We start from the raw sequence: 25266 nt of genomic DNA, 5'->3' as shown, positions 1-25266 counted from the left end.
CTTATCTAAGAAAAAGAAGATAAAAACATGTATAGTAAAATAACAGCAAACTCACAATTATGAACAACCACACCTAAAACAAAAAGAAAATGAAACTAAGGAAACAACTAGAACAGGAACAGAACCACAGAAATGGAGATCACATGGAGGGTTAGCAACAGGGGAGTGGGAGGAGGAGAGGGGGGAAAGGTACAAAGAATAAGTAGCATAGATGGTAGGTAGAAAATAGACAGGGGGAGGGTAAGAATAGTATGGGAAATGTAGAAGCTAAAGAATTTATGACACATGAGCATGAGCTAAAGGGGGGGGAATGTGGGTTGGAGAGGGTGTGCAGGGTGGAGGGGAATGAAGGGAGGGAAATGGACAACTGTAATAGCATAATCAATAAATATATTTTTTAAAGAAAATAACATAGTTTCTCATGTTTAATGAAATGCCGTCTTTTCTGCCTGACCTTGGCTTTTCTGACTATACTTGAACTTCTACAACTTCTTGTTTTCATTATTGAAAGCCAGGAGAGGAGCAAATAAAAGAGTATTGTTCTGTTTGCCTGCTAACCAACTCAGTCCTTCATGAAGCTTTTTAGGGTTAACTTTTCTATGCAGTACTGTGAAGTGGCTTATACTTTCTCAGGTGGATTATACTGACAACACACCTTGGAATTGTGCCTAACTATGGTTTATTCTTAGAATCGATTCATACACTACAATTTGAATTTAATTTAGTCCTTTAAAATTCTGGGAAATGAATCGTTTTGGCTACATATCAAATTATGACATGATTAGTAGATTTTTGGAGATTATGAGTCTTTTTGAAATGATATAATTCCAAATGCTGCTGAAAGAAAAATCATTTTGGATGACTTAATTATACAGATAGTATGGTATATCTTTGTTTAGAAGTAGTATATGTAAAGCTTACAATAGAAAATGGTCACTTTTAATTTTTGCTGCAAAGGGAAACCACCATTATACTCAGTATATTCAGTTGAATAGAAGAAGAATTCCAAAACTCAGTTAATTCTTCCTAATGAATGAGGGAAATAGAACAGACTGAGTGCATATTGCTTCACTATAAAAATTGCATTTAATCTAATAAGAATTCCGCTTATTCTGAGGCAATTCTCTGAGCTAAGATTTTCTAGTTCTATGTAGTTATACATGTCAGGTGGTGTTTACAGTAATTTTTTGCATTTTTTTCTGAAAACAGTGCTGTGGCTGACACTCAAAATAAAACATATTGATTGTTTAATAATTTATTTTTGTAGCTACGAAAGACCTGCATCTATCTGGATTATTTCTAGTAAAAATAGTAATTTTCTTACCATACACACCGCAGGTGTTATGGACACCCACCTAGAATATTACATTGCCCTAGGGCTCTGTATTAACTATGGGGAAACATTGTGCCTCTTCCTTATTAGTACGTATCCTGTAATTTTTAAAAAAGAAGCTCAAAAATAGAATTTTAAATTAAGTGAATTATGCCAGACCTTTCTTTAAGCAGGCCGTGCATCTACGACTTTAAGTGTTCTCACATTGTTTTAATTATTAAGTTAAAACAATTCAACAGGAAGGTGCAAAATCAAAGAAACAGCAATTCCATGCGAGATTTCTTACTGACATGCTTAAAATAAGTCTACAAAGACAAACGGAAGATTTATTACCCTGCCGTGCCTTTATTCAGATTGGCCGACAGTCAGAACCAGTGGCCCGGTCTGCACCTTTTCACATATCCCTAAAAAAATAATTCTTTCATCTCTTCATCTTTGTTACAGTAGATTCATAGAGAGACAGATCATGCGAACTTGAAGCTCTGAATAAGTTAATGAGCTGTAACAAGCTGCTCCCAAATCTTATTTTCCATGCAGAAGCTTGTCACTCCTTAAAATTCACAGTGACAGTAGTAACTCTGACATCACAGTTGGTAGGAAATTGTGGATAATCAAAGGGGACATTTCTTTCCACTGAAGGAAAAGTCAGGGAATCACTGAAGAAAATTTAAAGAAACATCATAATCAATGCAATCAAGAGCATCTTTAAACAAAGTGACAGGATAGCGCCACGTTTCCAGTGCTGTGCCTCTGCAGCCTCACACTTCTGCGGTGAGTCAAAAGGCCCGAGAAGAACCAGACCCAAAGGTCCCAAAGGAGGGGTTTCTTGTTGCTCTGTGACAGGCTAGGATCTTAGGACTACAGATTCTTACCCGTAATGACTGACGCCGTGCTAGCAGATACCCCTCCAATTAAAATCCCCTTGCAGGAGGTCCCAGAATGCAACTGAGGATATGCCTAACTTGCTGGTTTTAATACAAGTAAAACTAAACATGTTTTCACAGGTTAGTAGAGGGGAGCTCAGTCAGTTGTTAGAAAGACTTCCCATTCAAAGTTAAAGAAATAATTAGCAGCAACAGCAGCCACATTACATACCCCACGTAGAATGTAAAAATAGGAAGATGTAAGTACTGGCTGAAACTGGAGAATCTGAGGATGAATAAAATGGGAACTGCCACATGCAGAAAATATACTGTCAAGTAGATACAATAGTAAAATTTGTCATTGCTGAAGAAGACCTGAATGTCAACATTTTTGTGAGACTAAATTCATAATAATTTAGGAATTCTTGAGACTTGCATTCCCCCAGTCAAGTTCCATGGAACACATCCCCGGGCGTGCGGCCTCCAGGCGTGAGAAAAGCTGCTGCCAGGGGTGATGAGCGGACGCTCTCTGCCACGGGGCTTTGGGTCCCTCGGACGGCCTCCCAGTACTTGGTCAGTCTCAGAAAGAGAGTGAAGTATTTCTCACTTCCTTTTACCAAAGGTCACTTTTAAAGAGCATGTAGCTAGTCCATAATTTAGTGTAATACATTGAAGTTATCTGTAATCTAGACAATGATTCCTGAGGTGAGGTATCATTCCCATGCAGAATTATTTTCTTTTTTAAAAAATGTTATTTTTCAGTTACAGAATTACATTCTGATTACGTCGACAAGTCTATTGATATCTGGAAAAATAACGGCTTATCATTTTTATAATTGTAAATAATCTCAGAAGACAGGAACATTTGAGCAGCAACCCCATAAACAAATATGAATCTATCACACTGAAATTCTATCATTTTTGGGTCCGCCAGTGAATTATATAAATCAAAGATTGTGGGGAGGTTTCAAACATTTGTCTGTTGAAGAAACCTATCCCAAGATATCCTAAGTAAGAGATTGCTTGCATTATAGGAACATTTATTTGAAAACTCACTTGTCTATAAGCTGTTCACATGAAATAAATCACTCAATGATAAATAGGATTCTTTTCCTCAAAGACCTGTGGTTGTTCTGTTCAGATAAACCCAGTGAGCACTTACACAACTGGCTCCTCACCACTCTGTGTGGAGAATACTGCTCCCCTAAACCATGCCCCCAAACCCCTAAACTCTGGCTATCCGATGGTTTTGCCTCGGTCTCTGCACTGCCAGAGAGTGGGGTACTTTTTGCATTGCTATCTTTTTTTACTTTTAGGACCTCTTGAGAGTCTTATTGTTGTCCCAGATATATATAAAAAAATGAATTTTTGTAATGTTTGAATTACTCTACATAGTAAAATGCATGGGCTGGTATGATTGAACACAGAAGAAATATATTGAGTTAAACTGAATGTGGCACACATACTACATGTATGTAACTTCTATCTGGAGAAAATTTATAATTTAGAGAGGTCTCAGCAGTGTCTACCTTTACATATGTGTATATGTGGGTATGTATAGGAAGTTCCTATAATGTAAAAGAACTCTAGTGATTTTTCAGGGATTTGGGACTTGAAGAGCTAAGATAGCTCAGCGTATGGAATCCAACAGTATTGGCTTTGAATTCTGGATCTTCTGTTCAAATAAGTTAATGAAGCCAAATGAAATAATTCATGAAGAGTTCTCAGTTTCATGTCAGATACATAGTAACCAAATAAGTGCTGGCTATTTGCATTGTCTTGTTAGCAGCGATGGGGAGAAACAGTCGGCTGTGGGAAGTCGTTGTGAGGACAGAGCGCACGGAACTGGGCTGCTTCTCCGTGCAGGAGGCGGGAAAGAGGCAGGTGTTGAAAAGGACCCCCAGGTTAGCCTTCTGGTATGAACAACTTGTGTGGACACTGGTTCTGTGATATGACATAGGAAGCCCTAGAAAAGAATCAAGTTGAAGAACAAAGACTATGAATTCTGTTTTGGACTCTGTTCACGTGCCCAGAAAAGAATTAAATATCGGTGTCTGACAGAGGAAGGGCATGGGATGGAAATACACATTTTGGAGCCATCACCATTTAGATGGTGTTTAAATTTTTCATATGATAACATGCATGTAAGTGGGTCTTCAGGAAAGAATAAATAACACAGGATTTTCCAGGAACACAATTTGAGATATTATAAAATAAACTAAAATAAGAGTACGGTGCCTGTTATTAAAACTCTTAGTTTGTAACTTTGTAAAAACTCCAGTGGTTTTAATTTTCTTCCCAGTCTGCTCAAAACCTTTCCATGACATGAACCAAATATTAAAAGCAGGAGATTAAATGGATTCCTTTCTGTTCTTTACTTCTGCAGTAACTCCCTCCCTACCCTTTCCTGCCCAATGCATATGTCCTCTCAAAAATTCTGTTTTTGAGCTAGTTTGCATTGGGTGTTGTTTGGTGTTTGTTTCAGGTGCACAGCATAGTGATTAGAGGGTTAGCCAGTCACATACTTTACGAAGTGCCCCCCCCCCCCCCATTAGCTGATGCATAAGTGTTTAAAGTGTAAGTGTGCCTGAGGAGGGAGGGTGGCTGGAGAAGACAGGATGCAGCCAGGACAGACTCCACCGACAGACACTCCGGGGAAGAGCCAGTGCGGGCCAGACGACAGAGGGAGGGGAACTCGTGGAAACGAGAGAGGAAGCACTTTCAAGAAAGTTTGATGAGGTGGAGCTGAGTCAGAGGGAGTTAGAGAAACCTACGTCTTTATTCTCAACTCAAATGTCAGCCTCCCTAGGACTGTGCTAGTAGAATATTTAAAAGAAAATTTCAAACTTGGTTTCCTCAAACCATTTCCCTCTCCCAGTTTCCTTTTCTGGAAATATGTCAATATCACCTTCCCATTTCCCTGGCCTGGAAGCTCCTCGGTCTTTCTTTTATACGCAGTGGGTTTTGTCTCAGTTGCTGGGTTTTTTTAAAATTTTTCTATTACAGCTGACATTCAATATTACATTAGCTTCAGGTGTGCGACAGAGTGGTTAGACATTTACATAACTTACTAAGTGATCCCCTCAGTAAGTCGTGTGCCCACCTGCACCAGACACAGTTGCTACAATAACACTGACTGTGTCCCCCATGCTGTACTTTGCATCCCCAAGGCCATTTCAGGGCCGCCAGTTCATACTTCTTAATCCCTTCGCCCTTTTCACCCCACCATCAAAATGTCCTCTGTGAGTTTGTTTCTGTTTTGTTTGTTCATTTATTTTGTTCTTTAGATTCCACATGGAAATGAAGTCATAGGGAATCTGTCTTTCTCTGTCTGACTTATTTCACTGAGCTTAATACCCACTAGGTCCATCCACGTTTTCGCAGATGATAAGATTTCACTCTGTTTATGGCCACCTGACATATATATTTATGTTTGCATATAAATCCCATCTTTATCCAATTGTCATTTGCTCTTTATTCCCAGTGTAATACCACCATCCTTATCTGTTCACCAGGACCACAGTAACGATTCCGAATGTGCTCCCCCTGAACCCCAGGCTACCTACCCCCTTTCGTGTCTGTCATGCCCAGGGATGACTTCCTCTCTCTGGTCTGCAGCCCAGCACTTCCAGAGAATTCTCGGTGGCTGTGCTGTCATCTGCGGGACACTCACTCCGGCATTCAAGGCTTCCCCTGTGTGGGTCCTGACCTACCTATGGAAAGTGGTCTCGGGGCTCTCATCGACAGAGCATGGCCGCCAAGCTCAGGCCTGAGCAGTGTATACACTTCTACCACCACCATGGCTCTGTTTACGCAGCTCTCTCTGGCTGGAATGTGTTTCTCCCAGCTGCCCACACCCTCTGAGGACCACCTCAGGTGCCTGGGTCTTCAAAGGGCTCCAGCAATAAATGGCAGGATGTGTTTGCACTTTTTGACTCTGTTACTTTTTCTCAATTACTGTGTTTTTCTGACTATAGGACGCACCTCCCCCACAATTTGGAAGGAATAATGGTTGTTAATGCTGCTGTTGAGTTCTGTTTACATTTACATTGGTGAAATATTATGTTATTTATGTTATTAAATATTGTACCACATTTTTTGCTTCAAATTTTTTTTTCCAGTTTTCCTCCTGTAAAACCTAGGTGCGTCTTATGGTCCGAAAAATAAGGTAACTATTTCTTGCCTTATGTCAATAAGGCAATTTATTGCTGTTTCCTGAAGCGTGTGTTCACCCCTTCACCCTTGTCACACGTGGGAGTGACCCGACGTCGCACTACCCGGAGGGGCCCGGAGGGATAATCAGTGAATACGTGACTGCTTGACTTTTTTGCCAAGTAAACAAAAAATATGTGACGCCTCTAAGCACTGTATTTCTTTTCTTATGGCCCATTTTATTCTTGCAGACCTAATTCTGTAACAACTACAACTGTATGACAACTATATTTCCCCACAAAAGAATTTGTAACTAGCTTATTTTTCTCCAGGAAAATTCAACTAACCGATACAATTTTGTGGAAACACATGACTCCCCTGATATCTTCCTGTATGAAAATTCAAACTACTTAAAAGTGTGATTTCAAAAAAAAAGAAAAGTAAATCCACCCTTATTTGAAGAACATGCTATTTAAGTCAAAAAAGGTGCTTAACAGGGAGCATTAGGGAAGCTGGCCGGCTTCGCCTTCTCGTGAGTCCACTTGGCAGGAGCACCTGCCAGCAGGTCAGACAGAAATGATCTGACCTAGAAGGAAAGCAGTGGACGGAAGCAAAGCACACAGAGGAATCTTCTCTGTGAACTGGCAAGTACAGTATTTATTTCGGGCTGGAATAAGTTAAAGGTAGCTATATAATGCTCTCTGTGCTATTTTAAATCAAGACTTTATCTGTGAAAACAGAACAAAAACACACACTTTTCCCACCTGGTCACACAAGGATCTGCTCCATTTCTGACCCGGCATTGTTGGACTGGACCTGCGAACTGTGTCATTTGAAAAGGAGATTTAATCACTGTCAGTCCCGACAGTTCTCCCCGGTGACGAGATGTCTCCCTGGAAGGATAGTGATAAAATGGGAATGTCTTAATGATCTGTCTTTCACCTCTGCGACACCCTGCGAGTGACAGCCTGAACACTGGCGGAACTGCATCGGTGCCCAAGACTTTGTTTATTAGTTGCTTCTTAATGCAAAACATCTTGTTTTTTCTCTTATCATTGTGGTGATCAACACGTACTTTGCTATACAAATTTTTTTTTTGTTATTTTGACAGTCCTTTCATAACATAGTCAGCTCTCTGCTAATCATTCATTGTTCAGATTACTTTCTGCTTGATTTTGCCATACACATTTTCTTGATTTGCTATAACTATATGCAAATGTTTTCATTAAAGAAACAAAAATAGTTTGAAGTGTAGAACCAAATGAATTAATTAAACACATATGCAAAAAAAATTCTCAAATGTCGGATCTCGAGGAATAGGTTCAATCCCAAATACCCATGTGTTAAATAAGGCAGATGAATTGCTTTGAAAAGATACTGAAACACTAACCAAAATAAATAGCAAATCTTAAAAAACAAACCGAACTTTTGTTCCTTAGTGTGTTTGTTTCACACTCACTTTATTAAAAAGTTGAAAGATGGAACTGCCAAACATATACACAAATGAATAGGAATGCTGCACTAATAATTTCCACGAGAAGTCATCATTTCGTCCCCTTATGAGATCCATCCTCCACTGCGAATGCTACTTTACTCTTGTGAAAACCACTTTGGAATAATCCATTTATTCCCAGAGACAAATTATTCAAGTTGGTGCTGTGAACCTCGGTGTAGATCGACACTTATCACTGCAGATTATAGCGGGTTCTGTAACATTGTGTGTTATGTTGGTAGAAAAAAATAATCTGAACTCTTTTTGCCAGTGACAATTTTCTCTTAATTTAGGAATTCCTATTTCTCACAGAGGCCAGCTGGAAGTGAGTACAGCATTACAGAGCCTTCCTTAGCTGTTGGCCTGGAGAATACACATTCTCTCCAAAATATATATCTTTGGCACCGCCTAGAAGGAAGGAATCTCGGGTAATCTCTGTGCTGGCCAAGTGTGAGAATTATTATTTTTAACCCTAAGCACACTGAAATTTGTTGTTTTTTAATGGACTTCAGAAGTTTAGTTATGCATACTAACCAAGAAAACTCCAAATAAATACCTTTTAGTAGTTTGTATTTTTACTGTTGGGTTTTTGCCTCTTTGGTTTGTAATGTTCAAGAGGACACTTTACAAGACTTACAGCTTGAAGAGTTTTGCAGTTTAACATTAGAGTTTAATATACATAGATAAATAGTGCCATAAGGTTACTGGCAAAGTGGTTGATTATTTAACCTAAGCCTATGAATTTATTATACCATCACCTCCCACCTGGTTCCCCAAACTAAGTTATCTCTTTATTCAGAGGAACAAATAATGCCTAGCACCAAAACAATGTCCATGCACCCTGGCTAGTGTCACTCAGGTGGGCTTTGACCCATAAACAGAAAGGTCATGGGTTTGATTCCCTCTCAGGGCACATGCCTGGGTTGCAGGTTCAGTAGGATCAGGGTGTGGACAAGAGGCAACTGATGAATGTTTCTGTCTCACATCGCTGTTTTTCTCCCTCTTCTTCTCTCCCCTCTCCTCTCTCTAAAATCAATAAGCATGTCTTCCAGTGAGGATTTAAAAGAAACATCTATGTGACTATCCTGAAGTCCTGAGTGGAAAGGCAGAAATTCGTTTAACCATGGTATTTTGCCATGGAATCCCACTACCGAAGACCAGGTGCACAAGTCTCTCTTAGCTCCATGTTCAAAATCACGTGTGTGGAACACACCCACCCACTCTCAGACCTCAGGGGCACAGAAGCGACGCAGGAATCAGGGGTCCTGGAAAGAATGAGCTCTCCCTCTAAATAGGAGAGTACTCAGAGATATTTCTGGATTTTTCATTGTAAAGGATTTTTGAGTGAAATTAAGTCAACTGGAAGTATATAGGTTACTTCTTGGATAAGAAACCAGCAATGTTCTTCAGTGATTTTGACAGAGGCAAGATACTAGGTAGATCATGAGCCATTATGGAAATTCCTTCATGATCCATGAATTTTCAGTGACAGAAAAATAATTCTGTAACTTGCAAGAGTAGATTCAAGTGGTTCTGTGGCAAACCTGGAGAACCTCCTAGAATCATGGTGCCTGTCCTCCCTCATTTTGGCACTTCGCAGATTTGCAGATGACTGTTTATTGATGCCTGTATGGCCCTTTTTCTTGGAATTATCCATGGTTTACTCATGCCCATGTATTGCAGAGCACATTTGCTATCACTCTTTCTTATGTAGTGGATTTATGTCAGTGGGCATCGTGGCAGACATAGGGACAATAAGGAGCAATACATGTGCATTATTTTTAAGTGATACAGAGTTTTGACATTCATATATATCATAAAAAGAATACTTCTATATAAAATAATAAACATTTGGTAACAAAATACATTCATTTTTGTATGTAGTATTTGATTCATCAAAAACTTACATCATTGTCCTAATTAAAGCCTTATTATCCTTAATGCATCAGATGAGACTTGAAAACTTCAATAATTTCAGCAGGCCACGTTGATTTGCCAGCCCACACGCACTGCCCTCGAATGTACTGAAATGGTAACTTCAATAAAACGTCTCAGGATAAATGGCCTTTCCTTGGCCTCCATCTACAAGGTGTTTACCTGTTTCCAGAGGTATCACACCAAGATCTTAGCAGCACTGTCTATTGATGCCATAAATAATGCTATGTCAAGAACAAAACTTCCATGGTCGGTTTCTTTCTCAGAATCACTTTGGGCTATGCCTCACCACCTCTCCATCCTTTGGGATGGAAAGAAGGATCCCCCACCTTGGCTTGTCCTCAGCGGGGCGTCATAGCCCTTCAGAGTCCATCTCACTCCTTTGTGTCGATGACAACGCCACAGTTAAGAATTTGTTAGTGTGGTTTTTACCTGCATTTTAATTTTCCCTCATTTGTTTGCATTTAGGCCAATCCATGCATTTGCCGAGTCATGCTGGCATCTTACTGTCTTTACCAGTCCTGGCAGTCCTGGCCATTCAGTAAAACTTTCCAAGGGTTCACGTCTATGTCCATCCCCAGACCATCCTTGGCCGTTTTTAGGAAACTACAAACATCTGAGCTAAAGGTCTGCTGGACTGTTCCGCCAACTTGGGCCTTACTTACATGTCCCCACGTATTTCCCTTTCCATTTATTTAGATGAAGTTTTCTCAGATGAAACAAAGTCAGTCAGCTCTTCTTCCCTGGCAGGAGAAAAGACAGGAGGAAAATGAAGTTTTAGATATTGACTATGATTGTAAGGTTTATACATTTTGAAAGAGGAGAAAGCCCCTAATTTTCATTGATTTGCTATTGCTTATATTCATGGTTCTCATTCACTAGACTCTTTCTGTACTCTTTTAATAGTCCAAACTGTTTGACTTACTGAGAAAGTTTCCCTTATCCTGTCTAGCGTTTGACATGAAAGCTACAATGAGGACATAATTTAACATAGTTCTAGAAATTGTCAGTAAACCCCCCAGTCAAGGAAGGATTTATTCAAAGAGAAATCCTTAGCAATATTATCTAAAAATATTAGTCATGTGTTCCCATCGTGTTTGCTTATAGATGTAACCGAAGTCAACAGAACAAAACTTCGTTTTCAAAGACGTCAAGGCTCATTTTTTTGGTGGTAAGAGGGGGACCAGCATCAGCTTTCCTTGTGCCACATTACATCGGTCCAAATGCTGTTTTTAACTCCAAAATCCTATGGGCAATTTTCTCAGCTGTTCTAAGTCTGCACTAAAGACCACTGTTTCCTTTTCACTCTAGTAAAGCTGGGACATCAAGATTGAGCTTGCTGTTCACAATTAAAGGCTTCTAGTTCATGAACTTGATTAATGGGGTGCCTTGTCTCAAAGGCCCTTCAAGGCCACAGTGAACTGTTTGGGGGACAGAATATCTGTCGCATGATGCAGTTCTCTCTTTTAAAGTACTGTTGTCAGGAAATTTTCCTTGCAAGAGAAAGGTCATTGGCAAGTTACCTGGGACACCCTGTGTTTGTTTACCAGTTGCTGGCAAATTGAGTTGATATTTTAGCAGTTTGGCCTTTAGCAAGAGTCTATATTGCTATTTTATATCATTGTGTTATGTAATAAAGTATATTGAATAAAGTACCAGCTCTCTAATATTAATAATTTCTGCTATTTTTATTTTTTGCATAGGATCCTGAACATAATGGGTGATCAATAAATATTTGGCAAACAAATAAATGATTGGATATTCTGAGACACTCAAGCAAATTATGTTTTGAGACTTAGTTTAATAGCATTTTTGTCATACTATTGTTGGGCAGTACAATGAATAATTAGGTAATGAAATTAGGGTCTTTACTGTTACATAGCTTCGTTTCTTAAAAATTGCCAGACTGCAGCCCTGGCTGGTGTGGCTCAGTGGATTGAGTGCTAGCCTGTGAACCAAAGGGTTGCCAGTTCAATCCCAGTCAGCGTACATGCCTGAGTTGCAGGCCAGGTCCCCAGTAGAAGGCTCGCAAGAGGCAACCACTCATTGATGTTTCTCTCCTTCTCTCCTTCCCTTCCCCTTTCTCTAAAAATAAACAAATAAACTCTTTTTTAAAAAATTGCCAGACTACAGTAACTTTTAATAAGATATTTGGAATTTGTACTTTCATAATAATTTAGACCTGAAATTATAGCTATGATCTACTCCAAAGCCTTGCTTCCCCAAAAGAAAAAAATAAGTCGCAGGTAAATTAGTTGCTAGAGACAATATTAGAGCCCAGGTCTCCTCACTTCAAGGCCAGAATTATTTTGGCTTTTCCTTTTAATGTCAGTCTTTAATCATAATGATGTAATTTGAGAAAAACATTCAATTATTTAGTAGTATCTTCTATAATAAAGAACTCATTTAGAAGATACCTTGGGACTTCAGTTTTTCCACTTCAAATATCTGCCCATTTTTCACACATTTGTAATAAAATTTTTACTAAAAATATATTTTATAAAGAAAATAATTAGTAGTAACAGCTTGGTATTTTAGTAAAGTATTGTAATGAGAGTTAGATTCTAAGGCTACTAAGCTATTTAATTCCATACTTTATAATAAAGCTTATTTTATGTCTTTCAAAGGCAAAAATGAGTCTGTTTTAGTTAAACAAATTCTAGAACTTGTATTATTATCTGGATCCTATTATTTATTTCCAGGTTATTCCCAAGTAGAAGTTTGCAAGTTTTAACTTGCAAAAGAAATGCAACATTTTCTTCCCTAAAGTCTTTCAGATTTTTATGAAAGACATTATTTGTCCATTATCTGCTAAAATTACATATTCTGAGTCATCATTTGTCTATAGTGACTTCACTGAATTTTTTATAATTCTGAAAAATGATACGTTACTTGATTTGCTCGTATCCTTTGCAGTTGATATAAATTAATCAAAAGTACGTACCAGGGGTAGTCTGCAGCTCACTCCTGGCCTCAGAGACATGATGGAGAACCTTCCCCTGGTGAGAGTGAGCTCATCTGTTAGAGGGTTCCTGGGGGGTTTTTTGGTTTCTGAAATAGCATAATCACTTCCAAGATCTACATACATTTTAGGAGTAGATCCTAGAATGATATTTTTCCATATTAATTTAACCCCTTAAAAGTTTTTACTTTAACTGTTTTGAATTTTCTCAGAAATATTTGTCTAAGAACCATAATGTCTTCATTTATATAAGTGTATCCATTATATAGGGTGGTATTAAGATGCTTTCAAGGCAGAGATACCACGTCAAACAGTTACTCCTCCTACAATAGTTTTAAGTTATAATAAAGTTTAAACTGAACCAAAACATTCACACCCTGCAGAGGTTAACAAGAAAAAATCAGATTTAAAGGGACACAACATTCCAGTTGCTCTTTAATCTGCTATCTCCAGAAAGCTACAAATTCATTAGATACAAAGACAGTATTATGCAGAAATATTTGCCAACTAAAATTTTGAAAGATCAGTTATCTGTAGACTCATGTAATGGCATGCACATAAAATCCCATTGTTCTTCATAAGCTACTTTCTTCCCTGACACATAAGTTTTTATTACTGAAGGTGGCATCACAATGAGCCTAATTTCAAGAGATTTACTGTTTACTAGAGGAGTCAAGCTAGATGCTTTAAAAGATATTACTCATAAACAGGAAATGATATAAATTGGCTATGTTAAATACAGAACACATACTGTTGACCAGAAGTTTCCAAACTCAGGCTGCAGAGCAGACTCACCTAACTCAGAAATTCTGGGCCTTAAATGCTACAACTGAAACACTTCTCCAGCTGACGCTAAGGGATAGTCTTAGGTATGTGGAAGTATAGTTTTAAACCATAAATATGCACAAGTAATTGGGGTAGTTGCAGAACACCTCAGGGAGGCAGTGACTTGAGACTGTGACTTGAAAAGCAGCCAGGCGTTTGGAAAGGAGTGACACGATGCACACAACTGTAGATGAGGGAAAAGAAATTGCATAGGCATGATTAGTCTATAACCGAGCAGATTGTTCCTAAAGTGGAGGGTGGAAACTAGGGTTGAGGGGATAGATAAGTACCAGCCTGGAGATTCTGGGATACTCTGCTGGACTTTATCTTACAGGCAGTGAACTCAAAAACCAAAGATTTTTGTACAAGGAGATTATACGAGAGTATATATTTTTTTAACTTAACATTATAAAGAGGTGAAAATTTATTTTAAAAATTAGCAAATCAAGTTTTTGTTACAAACTAGATATTAGAACTGTAAAAACTGCTGCCCAAGTGCATGTCTGGTATTAGTCACTCGATTCCCTCCAAGAAATGCTCTCCAGCGTTCTTTATCCATCTTTACTCGCCTAGGTCTTATGTTGCCCACAGCTCCGCCCATGGCCAGCCAGAGGGCATAAGCGTACTGTACCCACATGTGACCATCAGTGTTTCTAACCCACATTTTGCATCAACTCCTGATGTTGTGGCTAATGTTCAGTTTCAAGACATACAAGGGAAAAGGTGACTCACAGCCTAAAAAGAAACAGCAGAAAGGACTTTTAACAAGCCTTCTCTGTCTCTCCTAGTGCTCAATCACCTGTGGCAAAGGAATGCAGTCTCGGGTTATCCAGTGCATGCATAAGATCACAGGAAGACATGGAAACGAATGTTTTTCTTCAGAAAAACCTGCAGCATACAGGCCATGCCACCTTCAGCCCTGCAACGAGAAGATTAATGTAAACACCATCACATCCCCCAGGCTGGGTAAGCAGACCCCAACAGGGGATGGCTTTGAAAAATATGGAGACAGTCATGGTTTCTTCTGTTTTGTACATCATTTTCAGCTTAGTTATCAGTGTAGACTAATTAGTTTGGTCCTGACTAAATTGGCTCTCTTGAACTATGGTTTAATCCAAATGGCCAGGTGGGTAAAAAATCCTAAAGACCGAATTCTTTTGATTCCGGAAGCCATCAACTGGGAGCCAGACCCCGGAAGTGTGAATGTCCCCACCCGAGGTCCCCATAGCAAGGGCGGAAGGCTGCCGCCATATTTGGGGTCCTGACCAGTCTCATGGCAGAACCATCAGTCAAGGTGGCGTCTAGTAGAAAGGTAGGTTGTGGTGTACGCCTCAGATCTCTCCATCATGAGTAGCCTTCCTTTTGATCCTGGGTACAAATCATCCTTTGGAGAGACTTAGAGTTATCAATTGACTCTCAAGATGAACGGGGGCAAGATCTCTACCACCAAATAAGAGGTACCATTTTTTTTCACAGTTAAGGACATATTATTAAATACAAAGAACTACTAGCAACCTACTGATTTACATAGATTTTATGACGTAAAATACGTTCATGTGTATTCTCAATTCCAGCTATTTAATCTAATCCATTGTAAAGAAGTACAGTATATATATTTTAAGTCAATGCAGTCTGTACTTGCATAACAAATATTCATGAATGAATTAGCCTTATGTTTGTGGCGACTGGTGGCTTTTACCAGCAGCGCTGCCTGGCCCTCGTGGGGTCAGCCTGTGCCGAACACTTCCAGTTTCCATCTGCTCACATGGCCTCCAAGAGAACAATGTGGTCATTAATTGTCACAGATATTCTTCCAGGCATAAGATTCAATCAAATGAAAAAGTTTGGTTCTTCGTGGAAATACAAAAATTCTCTTTTTTGAGCCAAATAATTAGCATTTCTAAGAAGTCGTCAAAGACTAGTTGCAACAAAAAATTAAGCAACCCTAGAGCCAATGCAGTTAAACCATGTACTCAAAAACAACACAAGCCCTTTCTCCAGCAATTACTTGGAGGTCTTCTTGAAATGTGTGGCAGAAAAGAATGATTTAAAAGAAGAGTTTAATTAAAATTGCATTTCTTTTATGTTTATTATTTCTTAAAGGTGTGCCCTAAAACACAAAAGCACAGTGATTGCAAAAACCTGAGGTTTTTAAGTATAAAATAATGAATCATATTACAAGAGTGGCAAAAGGAAGAATTATAGCAGAATGGACTGTTATTATACATGCCAGAACACACTAGTTCTTCAGAAAACTAGAGGACAAATCTATATGACCGATTTTTTATATCAAGTTCTCATTTCAAACACTTTAATGCAATAAATTTCAGTCCTGTGATAAATAGCTTTGATTTTAAAGATGCATGAAACTATTATCCCCTGCTGTCCCAGTTAAGACATGTCCGAACAAATGAAATAGAAACAGACTCGTAGATGCAGAGGATAGACAGACAGACAGTTGTCAGAGGGGAGGAGGCCACAGGGTCCGGGTAGTAAAGGCGAGGGGACTGGGCATTACATGTCGGCAGTCCCAGAACAGTCACAGAGATGTGCGCTGCAACACAGGGGCCATAGTCAGTGCCGTCGGGACGACGCTGTGCGGGCCCGTGGGGCGCGCGCAGCCGTGGGGGACCGCTCTGCAAAGCACCTGGCTGTCTGACCCCTTGGCTGCACACCTGAAACCAGCGCAGGATGATGTTAAATGTAAATTGTCATTGAAATATTAAACTATGAGGAAAGAAAAGTAAAATGTGTGGGCATGCTGTTGTTTCGCTATTTCTTTGTAAATTCATCCATAACAATACTTACTTAATTTTCATTCCCAAAAAGGCATATGTATTTGAGCACATGTATTTGTCTATTTAACCTTCTTAACTAAAAATCCTAAAGAAACTTAAATGAAAGCCATAAAATTAAACCTTAAAAGCCATTTACAGGACAACTCTTTGAATTGGGGGTAGCTGTTTTTAAATAAGTGAGAACATTACGCACTTGCTCTGTGCCTTCATTTTAGGCTGTAAGTGTCCGTGCGTGCACACACACGTGTATCTCTGTCTTTTAAGTTCCAGGGGTGATGAAGTATAAAGGAGTCAAAGCAAGCGCACAGAATCCCCACTTATATCAATGCCGTCTGCTCCTATGCAGGGCAAGTGGGGAATCTGCGGGTATTGAGTTCCCTGTGTTCTGCTTCGCAGCTGCTCTGACCTTCAAGTGCCTGGGAGACCAGTGGCCCGTGTACTGCCGAGTGATCCGCGAGAAGAACCTGTGTCAGGACATGCGGTGGTACCAGCGCTGCTGTGAGACGTGCAGGGACTTCTACGCCCAGAAGCTGCAGCAGAAGAGCTGACCTCCAGCGGGCGGGCTGGCTCACAGCTCTTTGCGATCACATTATTTATAAACACACACACTAGCATGTTTTTCAGACCAAACATTATCAGATTACATATAATTTAATCAAACTAATTTATTTTGGGGCCTGCCAAACATCCAGTATGGTGTTTGTTTTGGTAATACAAACATTGGGATTTATACTATAGGGCTTCATTATTAATTTTATATGAGTAAGTTGGATCCAGTTACCAGTATAAAAAGAAAAAGGTAAAAAAAAAAACACAACTAAGATCATTAGGGCTTAAAGACAGTTTTTTTTTTAAGTTAGGGCTGTCTCTGAGGTGCTACTGCCCCCCCCCCCCCATACCATTGAGTTACGCAGAGTGTGCACTAATTTAGTGTCATAGTTCAGCTGTCTGTGGAGAGAAACCATTGTTGTGTTTCGGCGTCCTGGTGCAAAAGCAGCCCATTTTCTGGACTCTGAAGGGAATGTGTAAACATAACACACCTTGTAGTGTGGAGCAGGTTTTTAGAGAATGTATTATGAATTTGGTTCAGATTTAGAGACATCTATTGGAAAAATTCTACTGTAATTATAACCTTATTTTAATAATGGAAAAGAAGAAGTCAGATTAGAGACTTTGATCATGTTCATGAACATGTACTTGAACACAAATATTGTAATAATGAAACACTGTAACTAATGATTTACACTGAATCACCATTGCACTGTTGATATAGTGTAGAGAAACCGTTATAGAAATGGTACCAGCCTACAAAAATGTGTATTACTTTAACATGTTGTCATTAGATTTTAGCTTTTTTTAATATTTTGAACCAAGAAAGCATTGATCCACCCATTTCCTTGTATCTTTTTAGCAGATTTTAAAAGAATATGTACTTAACCTCACAAATCATAATGAGAAAATTTACTAAATATTTTTCAGCCTTTTCCCTAGAAAAAAGGAAGAAACAAAAAGCTGATAATACTGTGGTAGTTTCATTGTGTTTTTTCTTTTTAAAAATTAAAAAGTTTTACAATTCTGTGAAACGTTAAAAAACCAGCTTAAATTTTTTTCTTGTGAGAAAATATTGTACATGATTCACATGATTTCTTAGATTTTTTCAATAAAATATGTGAAATTTCCTGTTGGGAGGCAACTCTTCATCGGTCTCTCATATTTCCCCCAGTCTTGGCACTGCCTGCTCTTGTTCTGGAATATCTTCTAAGGGATGTTTGTGTAGTGAACAGCCTTGGAAGATAAAGTTAGTGTCTCTCTTTGGAGCAAAGGGCAGACATGCTTATTTCTCATGAGAAAAGTTCCACATTCCCTAAACTGGGGTCCCTCACCTGTGGCACAGCCGCTGCGTGTGTGAGTATCATCTAGCTTCCTTCACAGTGGCTTCCACTGGCATTACTACCATGAAAGCCCTCACTCCACAGGTCATGGAACAAGAAAGGGGAAGGGGGATTTTTGCCGGTTTATGGTTTTTTAATTAAATTTATTGGGATAACATTGGTTAATAACACTATATAAATTGCAGGTATACAACTTTATAATATGACATCTGTATACTCTGTTGTATGTTCATCGCCCAAAGTCTTTGGAGTATGTCTATTTCAAACATACCTTCCAGAATCAGGGGAATTACTATGGGCTGGGTCCAGAGGCTCCTGGGCCCACTGAGGCAGATTTAAGCCAAAGCTTGATTATATGACCTGCCCTCCATAAGCTCCCGCTCTGACGGTGGGGCTGCGGGGGAAGCTGGAGCCACCAGCACATAGTTCAGGGTCATTCGCACTGTAATCACCACAAAGTCAGGTTATTTTTCTTTCCCCAGTGTAGAATTCCATCGGGGACGACTAGAAGGTAGATGAACAATACAAATTTTGGAGAGTGTAGCAAAGTCCTTCCTCAAAGTAATCTAGCCTCCCCTCCATTCAGGGAGCTTTGGGTCTATAAACCTGCCTTTGTTTGGAATGGATCAAGGAATGCAATTCCCTACTGTGGTGAGGCTTCTGTTCACTAAGACTAGAAATGTAATGCTTTATACAAATATAAGACTTCAGTAGAATGCGTCTCTCCTTCAGTCCTAGGACCCCATGAACAATTAGCCAGAACCAGACATCTTTGCAGGTCAAACCTCTCCCTCGACCCCTTTGCCTCTACTGCCCTTTTGGAGAACCATGCACTCCTGGTCTCTGGCAGCAAAATGGAGCAGCGTGGTTCCTGCCCTTGTGGTGGTCCATATTCTCATAAAATTCACAAAGCTCCAGGGCAGCATTTCCCAATGGCATTTCTGACATTCAGAGAATAGCCGCTTGAGAGCTCTGTAAGGATTCCAAGGCTGCCTTCCCCAGTGACTTTTCAAAGGCTTGGCTCAGGAAAAGCCCCCTAGATACACCCAGGGGGCAGGTGGAACAGGTAAGCGAACACATCTACCCTATCAAAGCCAATCTCCTTAAACATTTACATGCCTTCCTCTACAGCACATTATGGCAAGGAAGTGTCGGCATCTCAGCTTCATCCTGGTGGGCCACCGTGGGTCTGGGTTTCAGATGAGTTGTTAGAATGACTCCCAGCCATGTGAACTAACACTTTCTAAAATCTCCACTTCATGAACCTACATCGAAAACATTTAACTAATTCGACATTGTATTCCTTTCCTTCCATCCTAACTTAACCCTCTTAAAAAACATCTCTGAACTTTGGGTGTCTGCAAATGTGAGTGAGTGAAGCCTTGCAATTCCTCTGACATGCATGGAACCACCTCACAAGCCACACTGTTTGCCTGGCCCCCTTGGATCTTCCAGGACTGGATCCAATGTAGACTTAGAAGACATGACAGATCGTGGAACATGAGCAGTAGAGCAAAAAAGGTTTGATTCCAAAGTTGTCCTGTGAGCTTTCTGGGTCCCAGCTTAGACCCTGGGTGGTGACTTTAAAACCTCAGGCTTATTATTCTCTTTCTGTAAGTTCTCCAGCCTATTTGGAAGCAATGGATCAACCACACAGTCATTATTCTTTTTGTTTCTATGAAAAAGCCCTAATGCAGCAGGTACTTGCTGACCCAGAGCCTTGCTTTCAATAGGCACCTCCCTACAGATGACTACAGGTGAATTTAGATAACCCTGTGGGCACCACGTGCCGCAGCTGACCGGGTCCCACTTACTCCTGGAAACAGGGTCACTAACACCATTGAGTGTAGTCAGATCAGAGAACGAATTCCAGATTTCACTTCTGGAATTCTCTTCCTGGGAAACACCCGTTTTTTGTAGCAGTACTTGTCACGCCTCAGTCAGCAGAGCAGAGTTGGAGTGTTACAGGTCAACAGATTTGAATTCACATCATCAGGAGGAGCTGGGGGATCGGAGGGGTCATCAACTGATCTGAGCAGCCAGGCACCGCCAGGTAAGTCTAACCGTGAAAAGACCATTGCTAACGGTGTCTATTGGAGGCTGTTGCGTCTGCATAACGCCCACCATTGTAGGACCTCAGTCAAACATGTGGCAGGGCATCTGAGTCGCTGTTGATCAACAGGAGCATCAGCTGGAAAGAAAAAATGGGCATGAAGCTCAAGAGAGCAAAGGCCACTTGGAACCTGCCAAGCCACCGTGCCTCTGTCTCTCACTGCATTCCATTGCAAGAAGACTTTCAGATGAAGGGATGCTGCTTCTGTTTTTTCCTTTGGATCTCATGCAAGCTCCTCTTTGGGCCAGTCCTAACCCAGAATCATGCAAAGAAGGGGGTTCTGGGAAATGTTATTAGCTTTTTAGCTATAGATGACTAATAGAAGTATTTTTTAGGTTTGTTTTATATCAGAGACAATTGAAATGAAAAGCTATATTCTTACTCTATCTATTAAACCTCATAGCAACCTTGTAAAGTACCAACAATATCTTCACATTTATAGCCGAGTGACCTGAGGCTCAGAGAGTGTCAGTGACTTGCCCAAGAACACATTTCAGTTGGATGTAATAAAGCCACTAGGACTCCAGATTCTGTGCACTCAATTACCCTGATTGCCTCCATTGTTCACTAGTTTCAAAAATGTTTTTAATAGGTGCATAGGATTTATAACCTCATCACAGGCTTTGTTTGTAATCAAAACCATCCAACTAATTTTGAAACTTTCTGAGATAATTTGATGAATTCCAACTGCTCATCTGGACATTATATAGGATTTTCAGCTGAAAATAGTTTCAGGCATTTCAGTAGGTTATTGGTACAATTTAGAAAGAGAAAAAGAAGAGACAGAAAGCAAAGAAGAAAGAAGAAAAAGAAAGAAAGAAAGAAGACATAAGAAAGAAAGAAGACAGAAAGAAAGAAAGAAAGAAAAAAGAAGAAAGAAAGAAAGAAAAGAACGAACGAAGAAAGAATACAAACAATAAGAAAGAAGCAATCACGAACGACAGACCAAATCCATCATGACCGATCCTATGACGCAGACTTCCTTTCCTTCTTACTTGCATATTCTTCCTGCCACTCTTCTTTCTCCCTACCCCACTCCGATGAGGAATGAGACAAAGAAAAAATGTTATTAATATGTTACGACATTTTGCCTAGCGAACCATATTTAATTCTATTTTCACAGTTTCTCATGGTTTCAAAAACCAAGAATTGCTGTGTCCCAATCTAAGGAGACATGAGCCTTTCAAAAAATTTTTCTGTAAAGAAAGAAAGCAAATGATTACCTACATAGTAAGGACTAAGAAGTGGCAGATATCCACATTTCCACCAGATTGTCCCTGCAATATATGTTCTTTATTTATATTTATTGATAGTCTTCTTCACTCTAGAATGAAGGTATTAATGTAATAGAAACCACAAGTCAATATTTGTCCAATTACTTTCAGGTAAAACTTTGAAAAGCTAAAAAGAAAACAATGAAATGGGTGTTACGTGATCAAATAGATGCAGGAAATGCTAGAGGTAATGAAGCAGAACTTTTTAGAGTCTTCAATGTGTTTGCACATTAAAAAAAATACCAGAAGAGGCTGTAGAGTATGTCATGAACATTCTGGGCAATGGATTCCTTTTTCACTGAGCAGAGACCATTGGAAAACAGGACAATAAGCCATTTTTTTTTAAAGAAATGTAATTGGGTTATCCGTTTCCAAACAGAGCAGAGCCCTTCCTGGGGCTCTGGAGGGGACAATCGTCAGGGTGTGCTGAGCAATGAGCATCAGGGGGGTCTTCAGAGACGTTGCCTGTGGGCCAGGAAGCATCCCATCTGGGCCGTCCTTTGTAACTCGGCCCAGTATGGAGACCCATAAAGGAAAGTATGAAATACATGATCAAACACAAGATAGTAAGGTGAGAGTATAAAGAAATCTCCCTAAGATTTCAAAGGAGGGAGAAAACATTCCTACTGAAGAAAGTATGCCAAGGTTTTGTGGAAGAAAGTCTAGGTTTTAGTGACGACCCCTAGAAGATGGTTAATGGGGGTCAATAGCCAGGGCATGAAGGAGTGTTTCCAGGCATAAGCGAGGATACAGATTTAGGGGTGAGTGTGGGGTATGGCCAGTAGCGGGGGGAGGAAGGAGACAGGCAGCTTGATTTCTCCTTTTTATTTTTATTTTTCATTGTTATTGTTGACACTATTATAGATGGCCCCGTTTCACTCCCCTTGTCCGTTATGTAGGCTCCCCACAGGGGTAGCAGTGAGAACCAGAGCTGATGGTCTTGGGGGTGGGTAGGCAGGATGGTGGGGGGATGTGGAGGGTCTGAGACTGAGCTTGACTTGTATACAACCCTCTGGTCATCTGGAGCGTGGCGGGCAGATCGGAGGGAAGGACGCCGAAGGAAAACTGAAGGCTCCTTTCACCTACCTCATACTTTGGCTAAGAAAAAAGCCTGGCCTGATCAATATATTTGGATCTGAGCTCTGTGTCTCCCCTTGCCAATAATATAGAGAGCCAAAGAGAAGTTAGGTTCTTCTTGAAGATGTTTGTTATTCCCCAAAGAATCTTTCAGGAAAAGCAAACAGCCTGAGAAATATTTGTTCATTAGATGAATCCTGGCAGCAGCCAGAAAAATCCAGAAAGTACCAAGCACACGCACATTCCCACAATACACTTGATTCTTGGCACACTTGTGATTTAACTGTTTGGTTATCAACTGCCATTATGAATTGCTATCTCCAGTAAATGTACTGATACAACTACCCCAATGTATTCATGTATTTCAACTTCTGTAAGACAGTGATGGAGCTTGGGTCCAGAACATTCTTACAGAAAGTGTTGACTGTTTAATCCAGTTTTACTACTATAAGTGGGACAGATTTTTTTAACACCCTCATGCTTATTGTTATAAAAAAGGTATGTACTCTCTGGTGTCTCACTCGGTTCAAGAACATCCGGGCTGCTGATTCTCGTAAGCTCTATGGCTCTCGTCTACGATGTGCTGCTGATGCGTTCCACATGTAACCTCGTCACCCCTGGAAGGGAAGCCTTCCTGCTGAGTCAGGTGGGTTTACAGGGGTGCAAATGTAACAGACAACTCCTGTCTTTTAGAAACTGCTGACGTGTCTGTCCGTCACCTTCTCACACGGGGCAGGTTTCCTCTCTCTCTAGCCGGGAGTGAGTCCTTTCCCACTGAGAAGTAGCGGGTTGCCTGAGGCAGAACAGCTTCCAATGGGAGTGCATCTCCATGAAAGTCATCACTCCTTGACTCCATACACCATCCGTGGCCTCACCGGCACCTTGGCTCCCTGAACCACAGGTGGGTCCACTCAGGACAGCAGGTCGCCCAAACCCAGCAGCCACGGGCCTCTGTGGTTCCAAACGTGCTGAGTGAACACCAACCACAGCACAGGAGTTCTTGCAGCTGGGAAGAGAGGGAATGGGTCAAGGCGGTAGGTGGGGACAAGACTCCAGTAGCAAAGTGGGAAGAAAAATTCTTGCCCTTTCTCTACTCCAAACAAAGCAGATGCACTAAGCACGGTTAGGTTTCCTGTGAGACTCTGGAAGTCAAACTCGAGGAGAAACAGGATCCTGCAGATCACCTGTGAGCCTGTGTGGGCAGGGCCAAATCTGCTGGGTCAGCTCAGTCACATTCAGAGAGAAAATTCAGGTGACGTCTTTCTATAGGTGACAATCCCATGTGCTCCAAATTATGGACTGTGATGCCAAAATTCTGGCAGCTTTTCTCCAGAGAAAGTTCCTCCTTATTAAACTGCTAGTTCTGACTGTATGGAGAGGCATTGCTACCCACGTCTGATTTCAGCACCCTATTAAAGTTCATGAGTGCAGACCCATTCAAGTAACCTAAATGCATTCCTGTGTGTGTGTGTGTGTGTGTGTGTGTGTGTGTGTGTGAGAGAGAGAGAGAGAGAGAGAGAGAGAGAGAGAGAGAGAGAAGGCAGGGTGCTGCACTGTTCCTGCGTCGATGTGTCATGCTGAGCGTGGTATCTGAGCGCAGCTGAGAGACCTGGTTTCCAGGGCCAGTCGGAGACTCCTCACACTGCTCAATAATGCACGAGTCTGCCGGGACCAGCCCCACTCGTATTTGATTCCCACCGGGGACAGAGGGAGGCATGGATCTCTCCGCTTTGCCAAATAACAACCATCCTGACAAGTTCCTGCAGCTGGACGTGAAGTTGTTAATGAGGAACTCGGCCCTCCTTCAGGGCGGTTTGGTGAGGTTCCCGGGTGGGAATTTCCCTGCTGCACAGAACTGGAAAAACCTCGTCTACTCGCAGGTACCCTCTGGCCACACCTGGGCATGGGGTGGGGGCTCCTTCCTTTCTCACTCTGGCCCTTGCAGCATTTGTGCAAAAGGAAAACTGCAGGGAGCAAAGAACAGAGTAGCTACTCTTGCCTCAGGGAAAAGGCCTTTCTTCCTTCGAGTAAGAGATTTTCTCTCACCACTTTATAACAGAAGTGAGTTCTCCCGCCCATTCATTCCCCTCCAACACTGTCTTCCCAGCATGTCTTCATTGTAGAGTCTGCCTAGCCTTTGTTTGATCCCTCTCTCTCAGGATTTTTCAAACCAGATTGAAAGTAAGGCTCTGGAGGGGAAACCTGACCCTAACTTTTGGTGTCTTCTAAGTACAAAGCATTGGAAGCTTAAGTTAGGAGCTCACACACCTCATTTAGACCAACTGCCTCTCATTTTAGGGGCGGAAGACTGAGGCAGCAGATACACGGAAAGTTAGCGACAGAAGGAAAGGATATAGAACGAACTCTCCACTTCGGAAAGGTGCTGGCTGTTACTTCCGATACTTTTATTTTCTGCAGGTGTTCTCAGGGGTAGGACATACCAATCAGATCTACAATACCCAGGCAGACTTTATTTCTTGCTTTCTCCTTCTGCACCTTCCTCTTTTTGCTGACCAGAGAGAATAAAGCTGTGATGAGTTCCATGTGCTG

General features: G+C 40.7%; 1 protein-coding gene across 3 annotated transcripts in view; it reads left to right on the top strand.

The window, feature by feature from the left end:
* ADAMTS19 (ADAM metallopeptidase with thrombospondin type 1 motif 19) overlaps positions 1-18040 on the top strand; it is a 244175-nt gene extending 226135 nt beyond the window's left edge. For all 3 annotated transcript variants that reach the window (XM_036014922.1, XM_036014923.1, XM_028528758.2), the window contains exons 22-23: positions 14351-14528; positions 16757-18040. In XM_036014922.1, the coding sequence (XP_035870815.1) occupies positions 14351-14528; positions 16757-16908 (330 nt within the window). In that variant the 3' untranslated portion in view covers positions 16909-18040. The remainder of the gene's footprint in view (positions 1-14350; positions 14529-16756) is intronic.
* Positions 18041-25266: the final 7226 nt, after the last annotated feature.

Source organism: Phyllostomus discolor, chromosome 13 (assembly GCF_004126475.2).
Source record: "Phyllostomus discolor isolate MPI-MPIP mPhyDis1 chromosome 13, mPhyDis1.pri.v3, whole genome shotgun sequence".
NCBI classification, from domain to species: domain Eukaryota; kingdom Metazoa; phylum Chordata; class Mammalia; order Chiroptera; family Phyllostomidae; genus Phyllostomus; species Phyllostomus discolor.
This window is presented reverse-complemented; position numbering and strand designations above follow the sequence as displayed.